Genomic DNA, 17,598 nt, shown 5'->3' with positions numbered 1-17,598 from the left:
TTTTAAATGTTCCCCATAGAAAAATTCATTATTTTTTAGTTGCGGAAACCTACACGGAATTATTTTGAGCTTGTTCTAACTATGAAATTCACCCATTTAGGACCATTTTTAATTTAAACATCAAGGGCCAGATGTAGGAGAGCAAATACCGGTCACCGGTATTTGGATTTTCAGATGTAGGGGCCATTATTTTACAGAATCGGTAAATTTACCGATTCTGTAAAATACCGAATCGGTAATTTTACTGATTCGGTAAATCCAAATGTAGGTGACACTCCTGAGAGTGCCACAGGCCCTTAAGAGTCGGTATTTTACCACACAATCCTATTGTGTGGTAAAATACCGAATCCAGGTGTGCATGCACATCTGTGCATGCACACTGTGCAATGTGACACACAGACATGCCCTTAGGGCATGTATGTGTGCCACATGTCACACATGCCTTTACTTGGGGTGCTAGAGGGTGTCAAAGTGACACCCCCTGCACCCTTGCAACATTCGGTATTTACCGATTCGGTAAATACCGATTCGGTATTTCCCATTGATTCCTATGGGCTTCACAGCCCATAGGAATCAATGGGAAATACCGATTCGGTATTTACCGAATCGGTAAATACCGAATGTTACCGATTCGGTTATTCAATTTAAAAAAATTACCTACATCTCCCTCCTTCATTTTTACCGATTCATAAATACCAAATCGGTAAAATTCGGTATTTATGAGTCGGTAAATTGAAGTTACCTAAATCTGGCCCCAAGCGTCTTCATTGGAGGTAAACGTCCTCCGTGTGATATTTGTATATAAATATTAATACTTGCACTTGATAAAAACAAATGGATTTGTTCATTAAAAAGTTACATACCAAATTCTTCTAATGCAACTTTGATCAGTGTACAGACTTTGCATGCTCAGTTATAAAATAACTTTAATAGGTTAAATAGGAAATAAGAATACTTTTGAAGGGGGTATATTTATAGAAGTGAGGCTGAGGAATACAAATAGCATGTTGTTCCCTCTTTGGTGGCAAAGATGAATCAGGGATAGTCAGTTCATGATTAGACACTGTCATTCAAAGTGTCTTTTAAATTCCCTAGGTTGCTCCCAACATGTGGTATGCTTATTGTGTTGCTGAAAATATTAAAATGCATATTGTTTATTTCCTCTTCTAAGATTACTACGAAACCACCTCCAAGGATTATATTGAGACCACAGATAACAGAATCACCAATGTGTCCACAGAGGATAAGGAAGACAGCATTACGGTGAGTTTGGGAACCTTCTGTCAGTCTGATGCTCTTGTGGCCTGTGTGGTTGTGTCTTACTCCAGACTTTCCAAGGCTAAGATATGCTTATTCACAGACCCGATTCACAAAGCTGCTTTCCCATGAGTCATCACATCTTTACTCCTGGAAATTGCACCCAGGAAATGAATATGAAACTCCTCCTGCAAATGAAAGAAGCAGGTACCTTGGAATGGACTGGAAGGATATGCCCAAAACTTAATGGATATCTAGCAGCAGTGGTTGCTCTACAGGGAAAGATGTTTTCCTTGTGGCAAAACTAGTATATCATAGAAAAGGTTACATGCAGACACTCCTGTGCATTATAAGCACAGAATATTAGGATTGTACATGGAAATGAATGACTTCGGAATCTTGGTGAATTCCTGAATCTCTGGAAATTTGCATTGATTGCGGGTGTAAATTTATAGGCATACATTTTCAAATAGTTGAAATAGGTCTATTACTTCAAGGGCAGGCAATGAAACATGGCTCCTCAAAGCATACCCTACAGAAACACTAAGTGAAATAATTTCCGGAAGTAATGTTTCTTCCGAAGAGGCCTATCTCTGGACTTCATCAGAACCGGCAATTACCAAGGTAATCTTGCAGAAACATCTGCACTGGTAACAGAAGAAATCTTCAAAGTTGGTCACCATAGTCCGAAGCTCCACCCTTAGAATGCTGTCCTCTGCAAAACATATGTCCCTAATATTGCGTCTTTAAAGAACCAGATAATTTAAAATGGGGCTGTGTTCCCAGACACTATGCACTGGAAGTAATAGCAGGCTGCACCATGAATGTCCTGTCCGGTTATACAGATGTATATTAACGTACACCGCTGTGCCACTCACTCTTTCTACCAGTAGTCAACACTATAGCCAATGACACAAGCCTTCTTATTGATGCCAACAATCAGATTCAGTGCTACATCTTCCACCATCTAAAATTTCTCTGGCAAACCACCAACCAGGCCCCCGAATTCCCATGTCCTTCTGTGCATTAAGAGTAATGGGTTTCTGCCTCTAGCCACATATTTTGGCTAGAGGCAGGAAGCACCACTAATAGCTATTTTAGTTTGGAGTAGTTTATCTAAAAGGGTTGATTCAAGTATGGGGAGATAAGAGGCCATATGTCTTAAAGTTTGTATAGTATCGTTTAAGAATGGAAATAAAACCTAAGTGCGGCCTGATCTCCATTAAATTTGCAAATAGGAACTTGTTAACAAGATAAAAATCTTACCAATGCAAATCATTTCTTTCAGGTATATGTTGTTGTGGGAATTGCAGTGCTGGTGTGTACAGGTCTGGTGATTATGCTAATTATCCTGAAGTTTGGCAGGCATTCTAAATTCGGATTAAAAGGTAAGATGTGCAGCCTGCATGCACCTTGCTGCACACATAGATTCCTAACGTGATACACATACACACTGAAACATGCACATTTACATATATTTACAACTGTTCTATTAGAACACAAACTCACTTACACACATGCACGTAGACCACAATGCTCCAAGACAGGGACCTCTATGCTTCGAAGACCTCACCACTCACTGGACCCCACTCTAATGCATACAACCACTGAATGGACTCTACCCAACCCCGTCCAATCCTCTCCTCCAGCTTGAACTGCAACCTGTTACAATCAATGATAGGTTCGCCCTATATAAAGAGCCATTACGCTACAATACGTTGCATTATTACACAAAAATATATACACATACAAACACATATATACACACATTTACCAACAATACCTGTTTCTAGGGTAACAGTTTACTTCATGTACACATTAACAGCTATAAACTGAACATGGTGCTATCAGGTATGAGCAAAATACTCTGGGTGCATTATGTAATTTAAACATGTGTGCATATTGATAATGTTACTAGAACAAGCAGGAGTTGCAAAACTCTCCCACTTCAAAATGAATTTAACATACAAATGTATTATGCTAAAATGTATCTGTATACTAATTGTCAATGGTTTGGTAAGTCTGTCTTCTATGTTTACTTTCCTTCTCCTCTTTTAAGTATCCACTGTACCTTGCTATCTAGCCTTCTAACCCCTTGCCTCTTTCGCGCATGACTGAAGTTGTACTGGCTGTGACACTTGCAAAGGAATTATGACATACGATTTACTAAAGAAGACCAACCTACTATGACAGAGGGTGTTTTCTACAGATACCTTTCCTGTTTGATCTGGTTGCATTATTTGTAGAGCCAAGCCTTCCAAAATGATACTTAAGGTCTATTGCTACTTTTTTTTTTAGCATCAGACTAAGCGTTTGTGTTTAGGTTAAAAAAGTAGATTTGGAAATTTGCCTTCTAGATTTTACTATATCTGCCACAGTCTTTCTGTGCCCCCTGCAAAGGTGCATGTCAGAGTGTAAATAGCCTATTTAGAAATATTAAAATCAGTCTACTAAATCTGCACTGAACCAATCAGCATTCAAAAGAAGTAGAACATGAACCTATTTTTCTCAGCCACTCATTTTAGGACAGCGCACGTACATATGGAATTTAGAATCTTATTGTATAACTTAGACATTAGCTCCTTAAAAGACCAGTTACAAAGCAATACATTTCATAAAACTGTTACTGTACCGAGATATCTGCACCGTAGATGCATTACCACATATCCTGTTCTGTGCTCTGCTACTCTACCCTACTTGCAAGTGAGCCGACCTCGCCTCTCCCTACTCCCTCTCTGTCCTAATAAAATGGAGAACTACAAAGCAACCTGTCCCTGGATCATCAAGCTTGTGAAGGCCCAACTCTCCACTGCTTCCTCTATGTGTACTACCTTTGCCCTTCTCATACTAGCGCCCTGAAGCTTCCACCTGGGGATTTAGTGTGCTATATAATCCCCCAATAAATGAAGATTTCAATGAAAGAGACTGACACTTCTTCCTCAGAGTTCGTTATGGTTTGCTTTTAACAGATGTTTTAGACAGTAATCCCACTATATTCACCCATATTCCTCAAAAACCATGGGGCCTTTTAATAAATGTTTTCGAGTACCTGGAGCTGACGACGTTCATTTTTTCAAACATTTGCAACTTTGCAAGGCCAAAAAAACAGTACTTGATTTTACACTCTCTTGTTTACCAGGCCTGGATTGGAAACACGTTTCCTCTTAATTATATACTCTCCGTCTATCATGGGACAGAATCTGTTTTTTGCAAGCCAAAACTGCTCAAATTATTCCACAAATGTATTGTGCAGAACTGTACACTCCGGGGCAGGAGTTCTCAGAGAAGGCCGGGGGGAAGGCGGGCGCATGCGGCACTTCTGAATCTGACCTTTACATTCGGTCCCCTGATCAACAGCAGCACTGGACTGCTGTTCACTGACTCAGCCAGAACATCACAAAAATGTTAAATAAACAGGCACGCCTTTACTTAAAGGTTAATTGAAATTAAGAACAGGAAGTAACTAGGTTGTCCTACACCACGTAACTTTAGGGACAACTTCATTTTCAATGCCATTTTGCAACAAAAGTGTGAAAATATGATAAAGTCTCTTCAAAATTCAAAAAGTGTATTTCATTAACATTCAGAACCATTTCAGCTTAGTATATCTGATTATATTAGTGCATTGAGAAGTGCTGTTTTAAAGTGATAGTTTTAAAATATGAATTTACAAACATTCTTTCTTTCCCCAACAATGACAATAGTAACCTAGGTCCTAGGAGCCAAGTCAGCTGTTATGTGTACTCTTAGGATATTACACATGAACAGCATTTTTATTTATTAAAGCAAACACAGAAGAAGGTGGTTTTGTACAGCACACACCCTGAAGTAATGTATTTCGAGGTGGTCTTATATGTGACAATGAAGAAAATGGAGGGCAAGTGAAATAAATCAACTGCCTAGGATCACACAGTTTGGTAAAGTGGGGGAAGCTGGGATTAATCCTAGATTTTCTGGTTTCACATTGTGCAATTCAGCCACTAGATGTATATGCTTTGTTTCCCTTATACCAACCTTACCACCCCCTCCCCCACCAAACCACCACCCTTTTGGCATCAATGCGGCCCTTGTTCACATCGCAGACCAAACTTTGTGGCCCTTGGGAAAATATTTGCGAGTTCCTATGCTCCAGAGTCTGGCCATAAATCATTTGTGGTGATACCCCGGCAACCAGTGGTAAATTTGTAAAAAAATAAGTGCCGGGGCTCTCTTCAGGAGGCAACTTGCACCAGCCCATTTCTCCTTTTAGCACACCTAAAACAGAACCAACCACTAACTATGAAAGTAGGGAGAGGATGTGGCACAACGGCCAGAGCTGTCGACTTTGGAGCTGGGGAACCAGGCTCAAGGCTCGGCGTCGACTCAACATCCTGTGGTTCTGAGCAAATCACTTAATCTCCCGCTGCCTGTGAATGTGTCCTTAACTGGTGCTCATGAAAAGCACCGGTGTTGACGATGAACTGCTGGTGCTGACTGAGCATCATAAACCGCTGGATACCACAGGCTCAAATTGAGCTCTGATTCACAGCCAGGCTGGCATTTGCAATTCCACGCAAACCCTTTCCTGTCCTATGTACTGAATTAAAATAATTCCTAAAATATATTTCTGATCAAAATGTTATACACACCGTTAAATATAAAAAATAAATACAGAAAATAATTCTTTCCATATTTGGGATTAGCAGTAACACAGTGATTGTTGTATGTGCTTAAACAAACCTAACCAAGCAGGCACAAGAAATCTGGCTGATAACGCTAGGTGGTCGTTTAAGAATAATAACAGTGTTTGCCTCCTTTGGGAACACCAATGATGAAGTCTGGGTGGCTTATGAAATAAATGTAACCCCGCCAAAGTCCAGCACTTTCACTACTGTTGCAACCGCTCCTCAGGCCTGCTGCACTTGCTTAGGTATCTTCTCAACCAATTGACTTCATCAGTGGCGCAACGTCAAGCACCCGCGGTGGGGGGGCTGATTTCCAGGGGGGCCCCTCCGCCCCTGGCCTGAGAGCTCCTGGCCAGGCCCGTAGCATGAGGGCCACCTTTATGTACTTCACAGGGGTCCCCTTAAGTTTTGTTACGCCACTGAACTTCATCACACTGTTTCATGGTCAGGCACGGATAATCAATCGAGGCCTTACTCAGTACAGGCAGATGCTGTTTGTAAACAGAAGGTGCCAGATGTATGCGCGGTGTAAGAACCTGTCCTGCTAGGCTCACTATTGCAGCAGGGCCTGCAAAGATCATATCCGAGCCAATGCTTGATGTTGACATCAGACTCATGCATAATTTTGTTCTGGAATTGCAACATCAGTATGAAAAGGTGCACGTAGACCCTGCACGCAGCAACCTGCACATTAATGCTGCCACGGGCGTTTGTTGACTGCTGAGAACAGAAATAGGAAACCGTGAGGAAGTATCACATCTGGGCTCATAATCAGTTTCCTGAACGCGCCTGACCTCCTTCCTTGCACTCTGTTCAAGGGATGTTCTGAACCTGTGAATAAATCCTTATTGCACAGAGGTTGTTAGGTGTGTAATTCGTGTTTATGGGCATTGCTCTACGGAGTTATGGATTTATGGGGCCTTCTTACAAAGGCATCTTGGACTATCTTAAGAAAAAAAGGAGAAAATTCAGGGAATAGTCACAAACATTAGGACACATAGAGAGGACTGTGTTTTCTGTGCATGCATTACATCACAGGAAATGCCATGAGCCGCTGTGACATCGCTACAGGTTCCGTTACAGGTTGCCATGTGTAAGACACTGGTCACCTCAATGGGCCACACTGAGTTTGTCATTTTCTATTGAGTGACCACAGCTTCTAATCATTTGTTCATTCTTGAATGGCACCCAGTTGCTACTAACTTGTGCATATTGCAACACCTGGTATCCCACTAGATTTATAGTTGTGACCATTGATATTTCGCAACAGCAAAATTCAATGCCCGTAATTTGTTTACATTGACAAAGAAAGAACATGGTTTTTGTTGCCGTAAAACAATACCGTCCATCACAGAAACAAATTAACCTCAATAGCATAGGTGGATGCCAAATCGCTGATACAGAATGAGGGTGAAGGTGCATTGTGGGAGCTTGTGAGCGTTTAGTCTTGGAGTCGATTTCAGGTACAAATCAGGGTACAGGTGCACCATGTAAGATCTGTAGAGATCTCACCCCGCCTTGCACAGTGCTGTATGACAGAATTGCATATATTTTTATTTTGCAGCCTATACCAGAAGGAAAGGAATGTCCACCTTAAACCAACACTAAAGAAAATGAATTTTAAGCACTGCTGGGTAGCATTATATTTTTTTAAAACACTCCCTGGCCCTCTGGTTTGTTATTCAGTTGAGTCATTCCTGTGGGCTTGCATGAGAAAGAGGAAAGGGATAGTCTGTAGGATACCGAGTCAGTAAAAATAATAATTTAAGCACACCAAGCATGTACATGAAATATAATTTTTTCCTTTTAATATTTCTTATGTATTTTCATCTTTAACCTAGAATTGTGATGAAATATTTGTTTTTTTTAAAGGTAGAAATGTGAAATAATTTTAATGACTTATTTATATGTGCTTTTATGATCTTTTAACATGATCGAATAAAGACGAATTGATTGATTGATTGACAGGGGAAGAGAGAGATACCCCTTGGGAGTTCTGTAGACACTTAGGGGTATCCCTGTATGACATGTTAGGAAGCAGGTGGATTGGGAACGCTCTTTTATGTGTTAATACTGGTACACAAGTAGAAACTGCAGCTCAGCACAGGAGTGTACTGTCAGAGCTCTGGAGATCTTTCAGTACTGTGATAACGGTGCATGGAAAGGGCACTGCACATGGCGCGTTGGAACCACGCACAAGCACTGCACTTTCAGGACAAGGGAAAACAGGTCAGACAACACAAAATAACATTCTAACCAGGATTTAGGCAATCTTTTTACAACCTTCAACATTTACTACACTCACAGTTCTCAACCGAGGTAAGGAATACATAACACATTCACTCTTCACTAGGGTATCCCAAGCAGACAGAAAGGGTCTCCTCCAACCTTTGCCCATCCCTTGGTAACGGCGGCATGGACCCTCAGAAATGGTGCCCCCACTACCCACAATCACCCATTTAGGAGGATCTCTCGTGCTCTTCGGATCCTTTCCTCACAACCTGCAGGTATCTCTATTTTAGGGCATCACCAGCACTCTGGAATGGGCCATTAACAATCCGCCATCACTGTCTAATGTGGCACTTATTTAATGGGTGTTTACCATATCTCCCTCTTCTTATCGCAAGCATATCAGAGTAATTCATAACCTTTGCACAATAAATGCAAAGTACATATGGTCATGAAGCATACTAAAAAAAACAGGGTCAAGCATTCCCACAAATGGAAGTAAAACTCAGTAGACTACATGCTGCACTCCTCACTAGTGTAAGACAGAATCTAAAATTGACCCCATCATGGCGTACATTTTACGGGCACTCCAAAAACCTAAACAGTATACTAAATAAGCAATAATGTTGACTTCATCGTCAACCACATGGTGCTCACAGTGTTTCAGATCAATTGTTTTCCTCATTGGGCAGCAGGTGGCATTCTCTTTTTTAATGTTCTCCTAATAAAATACGGAATTACTAGAATATCATAAGACTTGACCCACTTCAGCAGCACTCACATTGACCATGTCATAGTAACCTGCCGTCTCATGCTATAATACTGTCCTTGTTCACCTCCGGTGCATGTCACATTTCATGCAGACCTTTCATTCCATCACAGTCTCGGTGCAAACATGAGACGAGGCAGTGGGCTGAAGGAATGAAAACACTAGACATTCGTCTCTCTGGCTGCCCACTGAACCAATATCAGAAGGACGACCACCTGCCCAAGAGATGTAGAAAACAAAACAACCACTGAGGAAAAAGCTGAGAATAAACATCACAGCTACTACACGGTGGACGCCGTGCTAGCACAGCCAGACCCGCGTATGTGGGTGTGAGTACTTCTGCTGCTCTTCATCAGGTCTTCGTAGATGCCCAAGTCAAATACCACAGTTTTTTACACATTGCAGACTCAAATACTAAATGCATATATAACCTCAAACATACTCTGTCTGTTATGGTGCTCTTTTGTCGCTGTCTACCTCACACACACACTCAGTTCCCTCAAAGACGCTCTAGGTGTGTCCACATTGCTTGTGCAATTTGACCAAATGAACCTACTCGTGAGCCTCACATAACAGCGTTTATGTTTTAGGAGATCAGGCTCTGTTTCTAGAAAAAAGATGGTGCTACAATTTCTTTTACAAAAAATACAAGCTACACTTTGTGGGTGTTAGAGATATCCTTAACAGCAGCTACATGAACACTAAAGTAATCTCGAAAACAAAGTTCAGAAAATAAGGCAACTATGAAAAGCAGCCATTGCCCAAAAGGCAGAAAAGGTCTCCAGACACAGGAGCCACCCCCAACCAATGAGAAGTTAAGCGACTTACACTGCATTACCTATTGTGAAACACGTATAACAGCCGGCTTGGGGTTTCTATGGTCAAAATAATTTACTTGCAAAAATATATTGAAAGACACATTGGTAGGAACATAGAATTGCCCCGCCCAGTGAATCACATTTCTAGATCTCCACGCAGAATGTGTTGCCTGTTGAGCTTGTTCCAAATTCCTGATCCTGTTACCTCTTAACACTAGGAAAGAAATTGTTCCATTGCACCTTCTCACCTCGTGGGACCCTTTAAGCATTAAGAAAGGATTCCAGATTAAGCCTGCAGCATCATAAATATAAAGTTCTGTTGGATTTTTGCAGCTGCGGCAACAGCCCAGCAGATCCAGTGTCAGTCGCAACGGGACTCACAAGGAACACTCTGTAAACTGCATTCTTCAAGTGCTTCTTAGCACATGGGGCTTGGCGAGGAGTCAGAAGGAAGCATTTCTTCCTGTTTTAGGCGGTTATATATTGTTCTCATTTGTAATCTGAGGCAAGTAGTACATCTGGTGCTGCATAGCATACATCGAAGATGATTCAACGTTCACGGAGGTGAGCGGAAGCCAAGGTGCCGGAACTTCTCAGCTCATGAAAGCGACATGGGTTAGTGAGAAACAGGTCCATAACTGCACCCAGGGAACCACGCACGCGATGAGGCCGATTCATCATGCTTTCCTCTTGAGTAACTGGATTTACTATTTATTTATTTGGCTTACTTTCCTCAAGGTATCTTGACTCACACAACATAAACCTGAACTATAAAACAGCGACACCTAAAAAATAACTTAGACAAGAACCAAAAACCCAGTTTGATACCCTACCGCCTGCCACAGTACATGAGTAGCTGGCGGATATGAGTGCGGGCATAAATGCCATCTGACTCTGCTTTACAGGCTGAGAAATCAGAGACCCTCCGCAGTACCAGAAGCATGGTTCCACAGCATGGGTCCTGTGGCACTTGACCACTTAACCTGAAGAACTCTCCCAAGGAGAGCAGCACTTGACTTTAAATGTCTAACCAGGAAGTAGTCAGCACACTTCAGAGGCTGGAGTAATAAAAGGGTCTTTGGGCAAGGCAGGGTGTCTGCAGCAAACACTCTTTGTCTTATTGCCGTCTAGAGAGACATGATCAAACTTCCTAAGCCCCATCGTCTTTTATAAGGCGACATTCTGCTACAGCTTAGATGTATTGAGTAGGATGGTACACAGTGTCTAATATGTAACATTACAAGTCCCAGTAGCCAAATCAGTTTTGAGAAGGGCCCTGCCCATGGCTACCACTAGCTCGGCCCACTTAACCGCTTCTGGCACGCTCCTCTCCAATGTGTATCTGTTTTGCTCTCTGTGTGTGGGGGCAACAGCACTGCAGTTCCACCCGCAGTTGAGTACTGATGGTGGAGTGCTACAGGTGGGTCAGTAATGGAGTGGACAGAAGAAGAAGAAGGCTTCTTTACTGAGATCTCTCTAGCACAATACTCAGGCAGACACAGGGTTGCTCTCACTAGCATGCTTGACACATCAGATTGTGCAAAGGAGGGTTTCTTCCTAGTTTTAGAAACTGACAGCCTAGACAGAGGAGGAAGATGAGTGGCAGTGGTTCACTTCCCCTAAATGCATGCGCGTGGATTCAAACTGGTATGTCAGGGCAGCATGCTGACACGGACAATGCAACACAAGACAATACCAAGCGGCTCTCGGTGTGTACTCTGACCTGCTCCATTACATATGTTTTGAGTCTTTGGGAAATTATGTTATTTCTAAAAGTGGGCAATCCCAAAAGGACAAGACAGGGAGGTTGCAAGCATTATGGCATATTCTTTTTTTTTCCTCACCGGGCAGAGTGGCGTGAAGAGTGCTGATTGGCAGAAACAAGTGCTGATGGTGCCTATCAGCAATCACTGGCACAATTGCATACAGCTGGTAAATCAAAATAAATGGTATTGCACTCATCCAAGTTGGCTAGAACACAGGTGACCATCACCAAAAGATCAGATTTTATTCAATGTCTTTAAGAGCCCAACCCATGTGGACCATACCTTTTGTGTTTGGAGGAAAAGGATAGCTTTACATCTAACACAATTCCCTGGTTTGGTACTGTTGTTACCTGCTCATGAGACCCTCCAAGCCAATCAGCAGAGCTCCAGAGGCCATAGCTTTGAATTTCCTACTATGACAAACTCTTCTGTCTAGTCTCACTTAACTTTAAAAAAAATTCCAAGACATCCATTTCTGAATGTCTAACAGGCACTCTTTCAGCTGTGCGATGGACTGGAGGAGTGTTGGTCAAATTTGAGAAGCAATTGGCAGTCACCTGCATAGGAAAGAGTCCTGACAAGGACTGAATCGGGCGACAGATTCCCTCTAGTGAGTTTTTCACAGAGGAGAAGAATTCGTACAGGTTAGTATTCAAAGTGGGAGATGGTGGATAACCCGTTTCTATTGCAGAAGGATAGCAGAAGCCACTGACTATCTGGAATATATCCAGAGAGATGTTGAAAGCAGTCTGCAGTTCTAAATTGACCTTGGCTGCATGTAGAAAGGCTTTATAGTGTTTCTGGGAGTTCAAAAACTTAGCTCTCTATTCTTAGAACACTTAGGTTGGGCTGTAACCTGCGTAATCCTGTGTACCATAATGATGTGGAATTACCCAAAAATTCAGTGAGATCATGCAGAATTGAATGAGAAGAGTAATTCTGCATTGAACGCTATTTTATGTAAAGTCTAGGGACCTCACCTTAAAAGGTAGGCACAGACGCTAGGTGCTGATCAGAACGTGATTTATTGGATGAGTCAGATTCGCAGGAAGAGCGCCGGGCGTCTTACTGCAATCGCGCTCGGTCGGCTCTGACGCGCCAAACGCCACTCGCGCATGCGCATAACACTCGCGCCCTAGTTCCAACGTGCCGCGTCACACGCTGCTCGTAGAACTAGAGCGCAACACTACATATCTCCCCTTTTTATACACACACCAATTAACTCAAAGTTCAGGGGTTTAATAGTCCTCTAATTCAAAATCTCTCAGGTGTGCAGGTCTGACCACCACTCTTCCAGCACGTGTACGTCTTACCGGTGTGGAGGCTTCTCGGATGTCTTCATGTGCAGGGCTCACCACTCCCTCTCCCTGTTGACTGGGTCCATTTCTCATTGGCGTGGCGCCCCTTTCTGTTAGAGCCTCCTCCACACTCGGTTCATCCAGATCTTCTCTCTCTACGTGCATTCCTTCTTCCTCTTGGCAGTCCCCTCATGCAGTCATTCTTTCTACGCCACTTCTCTGTCTTTGATCTCGTTGATCCATTCCTTCCTCCGCGGGCCACTGTATTATTTTATTTATCTTCGCCATTCGATCTTGGGACCACACTTTTCCGTCACTGAGTAGTGTAGCTCTATCATATACTTCTTCCACTTGCAGGGGTGGGCTGTACTTGCTTTCTCCCTTCTTTCTTAGTACGGCTAGCTTGATTCTCACCCATTCCCCTCTCTCCAGAGTTGTGTCTTTCACATTTCTCCTCCTGTTGTAGTGTTCAGTGTATACTTTCTGGGCCTTCTCCAGATTGTGCTGGACTACGGCAGGTGAAAATTTGCTAGTGACAGTCTTTTCTCTCCAAATTACATTGTCCTTCGTGAAGGGGTGCCTGCCTCTCAAGACCTGGAAGGGGCTGTACCCTGTTGAGGTGGGGGTGATACGGTACGCCCACATCTTACTCTGGACTTCTACCTCCCAGTCCTTGCCTTTCATTATGGCAGCTTGTATGGATCCCATAAGGACACGGTTAAATCTTTCCACTTGTCTGTTGCTCACTGGATGGTACACCGACGTGTGTTTTGCTTTTATACCAATCCTCTCAGTATATCTGTACCACTTTTCAGATGTAAATTGCGGGCCATTGTCGCTTAGGATTGATCTCGGGATCCCTTCCCTTAGAAACACAGAGGTGAGAAATGTTATCACCGTGTCCAAGCCCATTTCTCCTTGCACATGAACTTCTGGCCATTTGGAGTATTTGTCCACTAAAACACACAGGTATTTTGCTACTCCTTGGTTATCCAACACCGGCCCCAGAATATCAACTGAGACGTCTTCCCAGGGGTTGCGCGGCTGGTCGAATCTACCCAACGCTGGTCTTAGGGGTTTCAATATCTTGTCCGCCCTTTGGCACTGGTCACAGTCTCTCACATGCCGTTCCACTTGAATATCCATTCCCGGCCACCAGTACGTTTGTTTCACCTGCAGTTTGGTTTTCACGATGCAGAGGTGACCTTCATATAGCTGGCTCAGCAGGCGCGGGATCAATTTCGTGGGGGGCACCACCTTGTCACTGCGATACAAAAAGATTCCAGAGTCTCTTATCGACAGCTCCTCCCACACCTCGTAACATTTCCTGAGCGCCTCTTTTAGTCTCTTTTTCTCAGGCCAACCCTTGATCAGGCAGTGTTTGACTTTGTTTACGTCTTCGTCCTCCTCATACGCTTGCACCCATTCTTGTTTGCTGATTACTCTTTCAGAGTCCTCCATTACAGCTACCATCTCCTCGCTCTCTGATGAAGCATCGGGTGCTTCCTCCATGGCTGAGGCCCGACTGAGATAGTCAGCCACTTTATTGCGCTTCCTGGTATGTACTCCACATCATACCTGTACTCCAACAGTTTTAGGGTCATCTTGGCTATGCGTGGGGTGGCGGTGGCATGCCCGCTCGAGGTGAGCACCTTGACCAGTGGCTTGTGGTCGGTTTGTAACCAAAATCTCGTGCCCCACAGGAATTGTCGGAACTTCCCCATGGCCCATGTCACTGCTAACATTTCTTTCTCAATCACGCTGAATTTCTGTTCCGTGGGAGATAACGCTCTGGACGCAAAGCTGAGGGTCTCTGCTGTGTTGTCTTCCCTCTCTTGTGCAAGGACCGCTCCTAGACCCTTTTCACTGGCATCTGTGGTCAGGATGGTCTGTCCCAAGGGATCATGTCCGTGCAACGCCACCGCCTGGCTTATGTTCCTCTTCAATTCCTCAAATTCTTTTTGTGCTGCATCATCCCACTGGAACGCGGTCTTGTCCCTTATGAGTTGTCTTAACTTGTAAGTCTTCATGGCAAAGTGTTGGACGAACTTGCTATAATATTCGGCCATACCCAGGAAAGACCTCACTTCTTCTTTACTGACCGGCGCTCTGGCTTCGCAGATTGCCTTCACATTCTCTCTTTTTGGGGTGATCCCCTGTCCTCCTATTTCATGTCCCAGGTAGGTGACAGATGCCATGCCGAGCTTACACTTTTCCCATTCGGCCGTCAGACCTTTCTCTTGTAGTACGCTCAGTACCTTGTTCAACTTCCTGTCGTGGTCTTCTCGGTCCATCCCCATCACTAAGATGTCATCCTGGAAGTATTGGATGCCCTCAACGTCCTTGAATAGGCGGTGCATTAGCTTTTGGAACACCGCTGCGGCAGACGCTAGCCCGAAGGGCATCCTGCAGAACTGGTAACATCCGAATGGTGTTATGAAGGACGTGAGTTTCCTGCTTGATGGGTGTAAGTCTATTTGATGGTAGGCGGATGCGAGGTCGACAGTGGAGAACCATTTCACTCCTCTTGTTTTGGCAAGCATTTCCTCAATCCTGGGCAACGGGAATTTCTCCACAATCAGGCATTTGTTTAGCTTGCGAAGATCCACACACAAACGCACCTTGCCATTTGGTTTTCTGGCCACCACCAGGGGCGCTAGCCATTCTGAGCTGTCTATGGGCTCAATTATTCCTTGTTCTTCCAGCCTGCGCAATTCTTGTTGCACCGCATCCTTCACCGCTATGGGTATATTCCGGACCTTGTGGGACACAGGAAGGGAGTTCTCTTTGAGTAGAATCTTGTGCATGAATTTCTCCAGTTTGCCAACTGTTCCACTGAACACTTTGGGGAAATCCCTTTTCACTTTCTCCAGGTCCGGCCAACTGTCCCCGTCTGTCAGCAGCACTTGTTCCTTGCCTCCCAGGTCTAGTTTGATTCCAAGGTCCCCTTAATCTCTCCATCCTAACACTGAGGGGCCCTTCTCTGCCACATACAGTTTGCATACTGCCGACCTTCCTCTGAATTCAAACTTCAAGATCCTGTAACCCACCATGGGGATCGGGTTGCTCGTGTACAATTTTGGTCTTATGTCTGGAGGTTCCAATTTGGGGCCTAGACTTGGCTTGAACTCTTCTTCCCACACCGATCTTTGAACTATGGTGTACGGGGATCCTGAGTCAATCGCTATCCTGATCTTTATTCCTCCTATTAGCATGTCCGCACATGGTTTATCGGAGCGCTTGCTTACTATTCCCAACACTTGCTCCTCAACACACAGCACCTGGTCATCGTCATCCAGCTCCTCCTCTTCTTGCTCTCCTGTTTGGGATTGTGCTATGTATTTCACTACCGATCTTTTCCCTTTCCTGCGACATACTTTTTCGTAATGTCCTATCAAGCCACAGAACATGCATTTCGTGCGGAATGCCAGGCATCTTTTGTCCTGGGCGGAGTGTGTCGTACTCCCACATCTGTAGCACGTGGACTTGCTCTCCATGGGCTGCTTCCCAGATTGTCCTGGCTTTCCTGCCCATTTGTTTGTTCCTCTCCCGTCTCCGGGCGTCATTCTATGTCTGCCTGAGGGCTCAGCATCATCCACTTTGTTGACCATGATCCTCTGAGCATTCTCCCTGTTTGCTGCTTCAGCACAACGCTTTGAGAGCTCTGCTTTCTTCACCATCGCTATTACCTCCTTTAGCGTTGCTTCTCCGTGTGCCCACAACTTGTCCTGTACCGTCTTGTTGGTGGTGTGCATTACTATTGGATCTTTAATGAAGTCGTCTTGGAGTTGCCCATACTTGCAAGTAATCGCCAGTCTTCTTAAGGCCGCGAAGTAGTCATCCATGGATTCTCCCTCTTCTTGCTTCCTCTGTTGGAAGTTGAAGCGATCAATGGAAACACACACCGCCGGGCGGTAGTGATTGTCGAGATCTTCTAACGCATGCTTGAAGACGTCATCGTCGGCTGCCTGCCGGGTTGCGGGTACTATGTTTGTGAACACTCTTATCCCTTCAGGGCCTAGATTATGTAGAAGTATCCGCTTTCTCCTCGCGCTGGTAAACGCCTCCCCACTTTCATCTTCTAAGGCTTCGAGGTAATTTTTGAAATATTCCCTCCAGTCCTCCCATTTCATCTGGGGATCTGGGGTTCACCTGGTTTGGGCAGAAACGGAATTGGCGCAGTGAGCGAGGATGGTTGGGTGCTCATTCTGGCCTGTTCTTCCGGTTCTCCTCCCTGGTTCCTGGGGCTGCCTGGCGCGCTGGCGTTCCTGCCTTGTGACGTGTTGGGTCGGGGTTCTCTTCCTACCCCTTCACCGCGGTCCCTCTCTTCCGCCAGGGCCTTGACAGGGGCGCTGCCACCCTCCTACCGTGCTTTTCCACCGATCGCCTTGTTTCCTGGCTCCGGAGCACGTGGTGGGCGTGATCTGTTCTTGTGCACCTCTGCCGCGCTCTTCCTGTGACTTCCGCCGCTGACCTTTCCTCCTGGTAGCCAGCCTGTGCCTTACACTGTTCCCCGGTGACTGCTGATCTTTGGTGAGAGTATCCTCGTGTAATTCTGTCTTTTGTTTTTTTTTCGTTTTTTTGATGGGGATTGTGCTTGTGAGAAATCCCACTCCTCGTCGCCACTGTAAAGTCTAGGGACTTCACCTTAAAAGGAAGGCACAGACTCTAGGTGCTGATCAGAACGTGATTTATTGGATGAGTCAGATTCGCAGGAAGAGCGCCGGGCGTCTTACTGCAATCGGTTACAGCCTCTATGACGCGCCAAATGCCACTCGCGCATGCGCACAACACTCG

General features: G+C 44.5%; 1 protein-coding gene across 5 annotated transcripts in view; it reads left to right on the top strand.

The window, feature by feature from the left end:
• NTRK2 (neurotrophic receptor tyrosine kinase 2) overlaps window positions 1–17,598 on the top strand; it is a 590,175-nt gene that overhangs the window by 247,657 nt on the left and 324,920 nt on the right. For all 5 annotated transcript variants that reach the window (XM_078675804.1, XM_078675807.1, XM_078675806.1 and 2 more), the window contains 2 exons: window positions 1,172–1,263; window positions 2,546–2,645. In XM_078675804.1, coding sequence (XP_078531930.1) covers window positions 1,172–1,263; window positions 2,546–2,645 — 192 coding nt within the window. The remainder of the gene's footprint in view (window positions 1–1,171; window positions 1,264–2,545; window positions 2,646–17,598) is intronic.

The sequence above is a fragment of the Lissotriton helveticus genome, chromosome 2_1, assembly GCF_964261635.1.
Source record: "Lissotriton helveticus chromosome 2_1, aLisHel1.1, whole genome shotgun sequence".
NCBI classification, from domain to species: domain Eukaryota; kingdom Metazoa; phylum Chordata; class Amphibia; order Caudata; family Salamandridae; genus Lissotriton; species Lissotriton helveticus.
The sequence above is the reverse complement of the archived record's forward strand: the minus strand, read 5'-3'. Positions and strand labels throughout refer to the sequence as shown.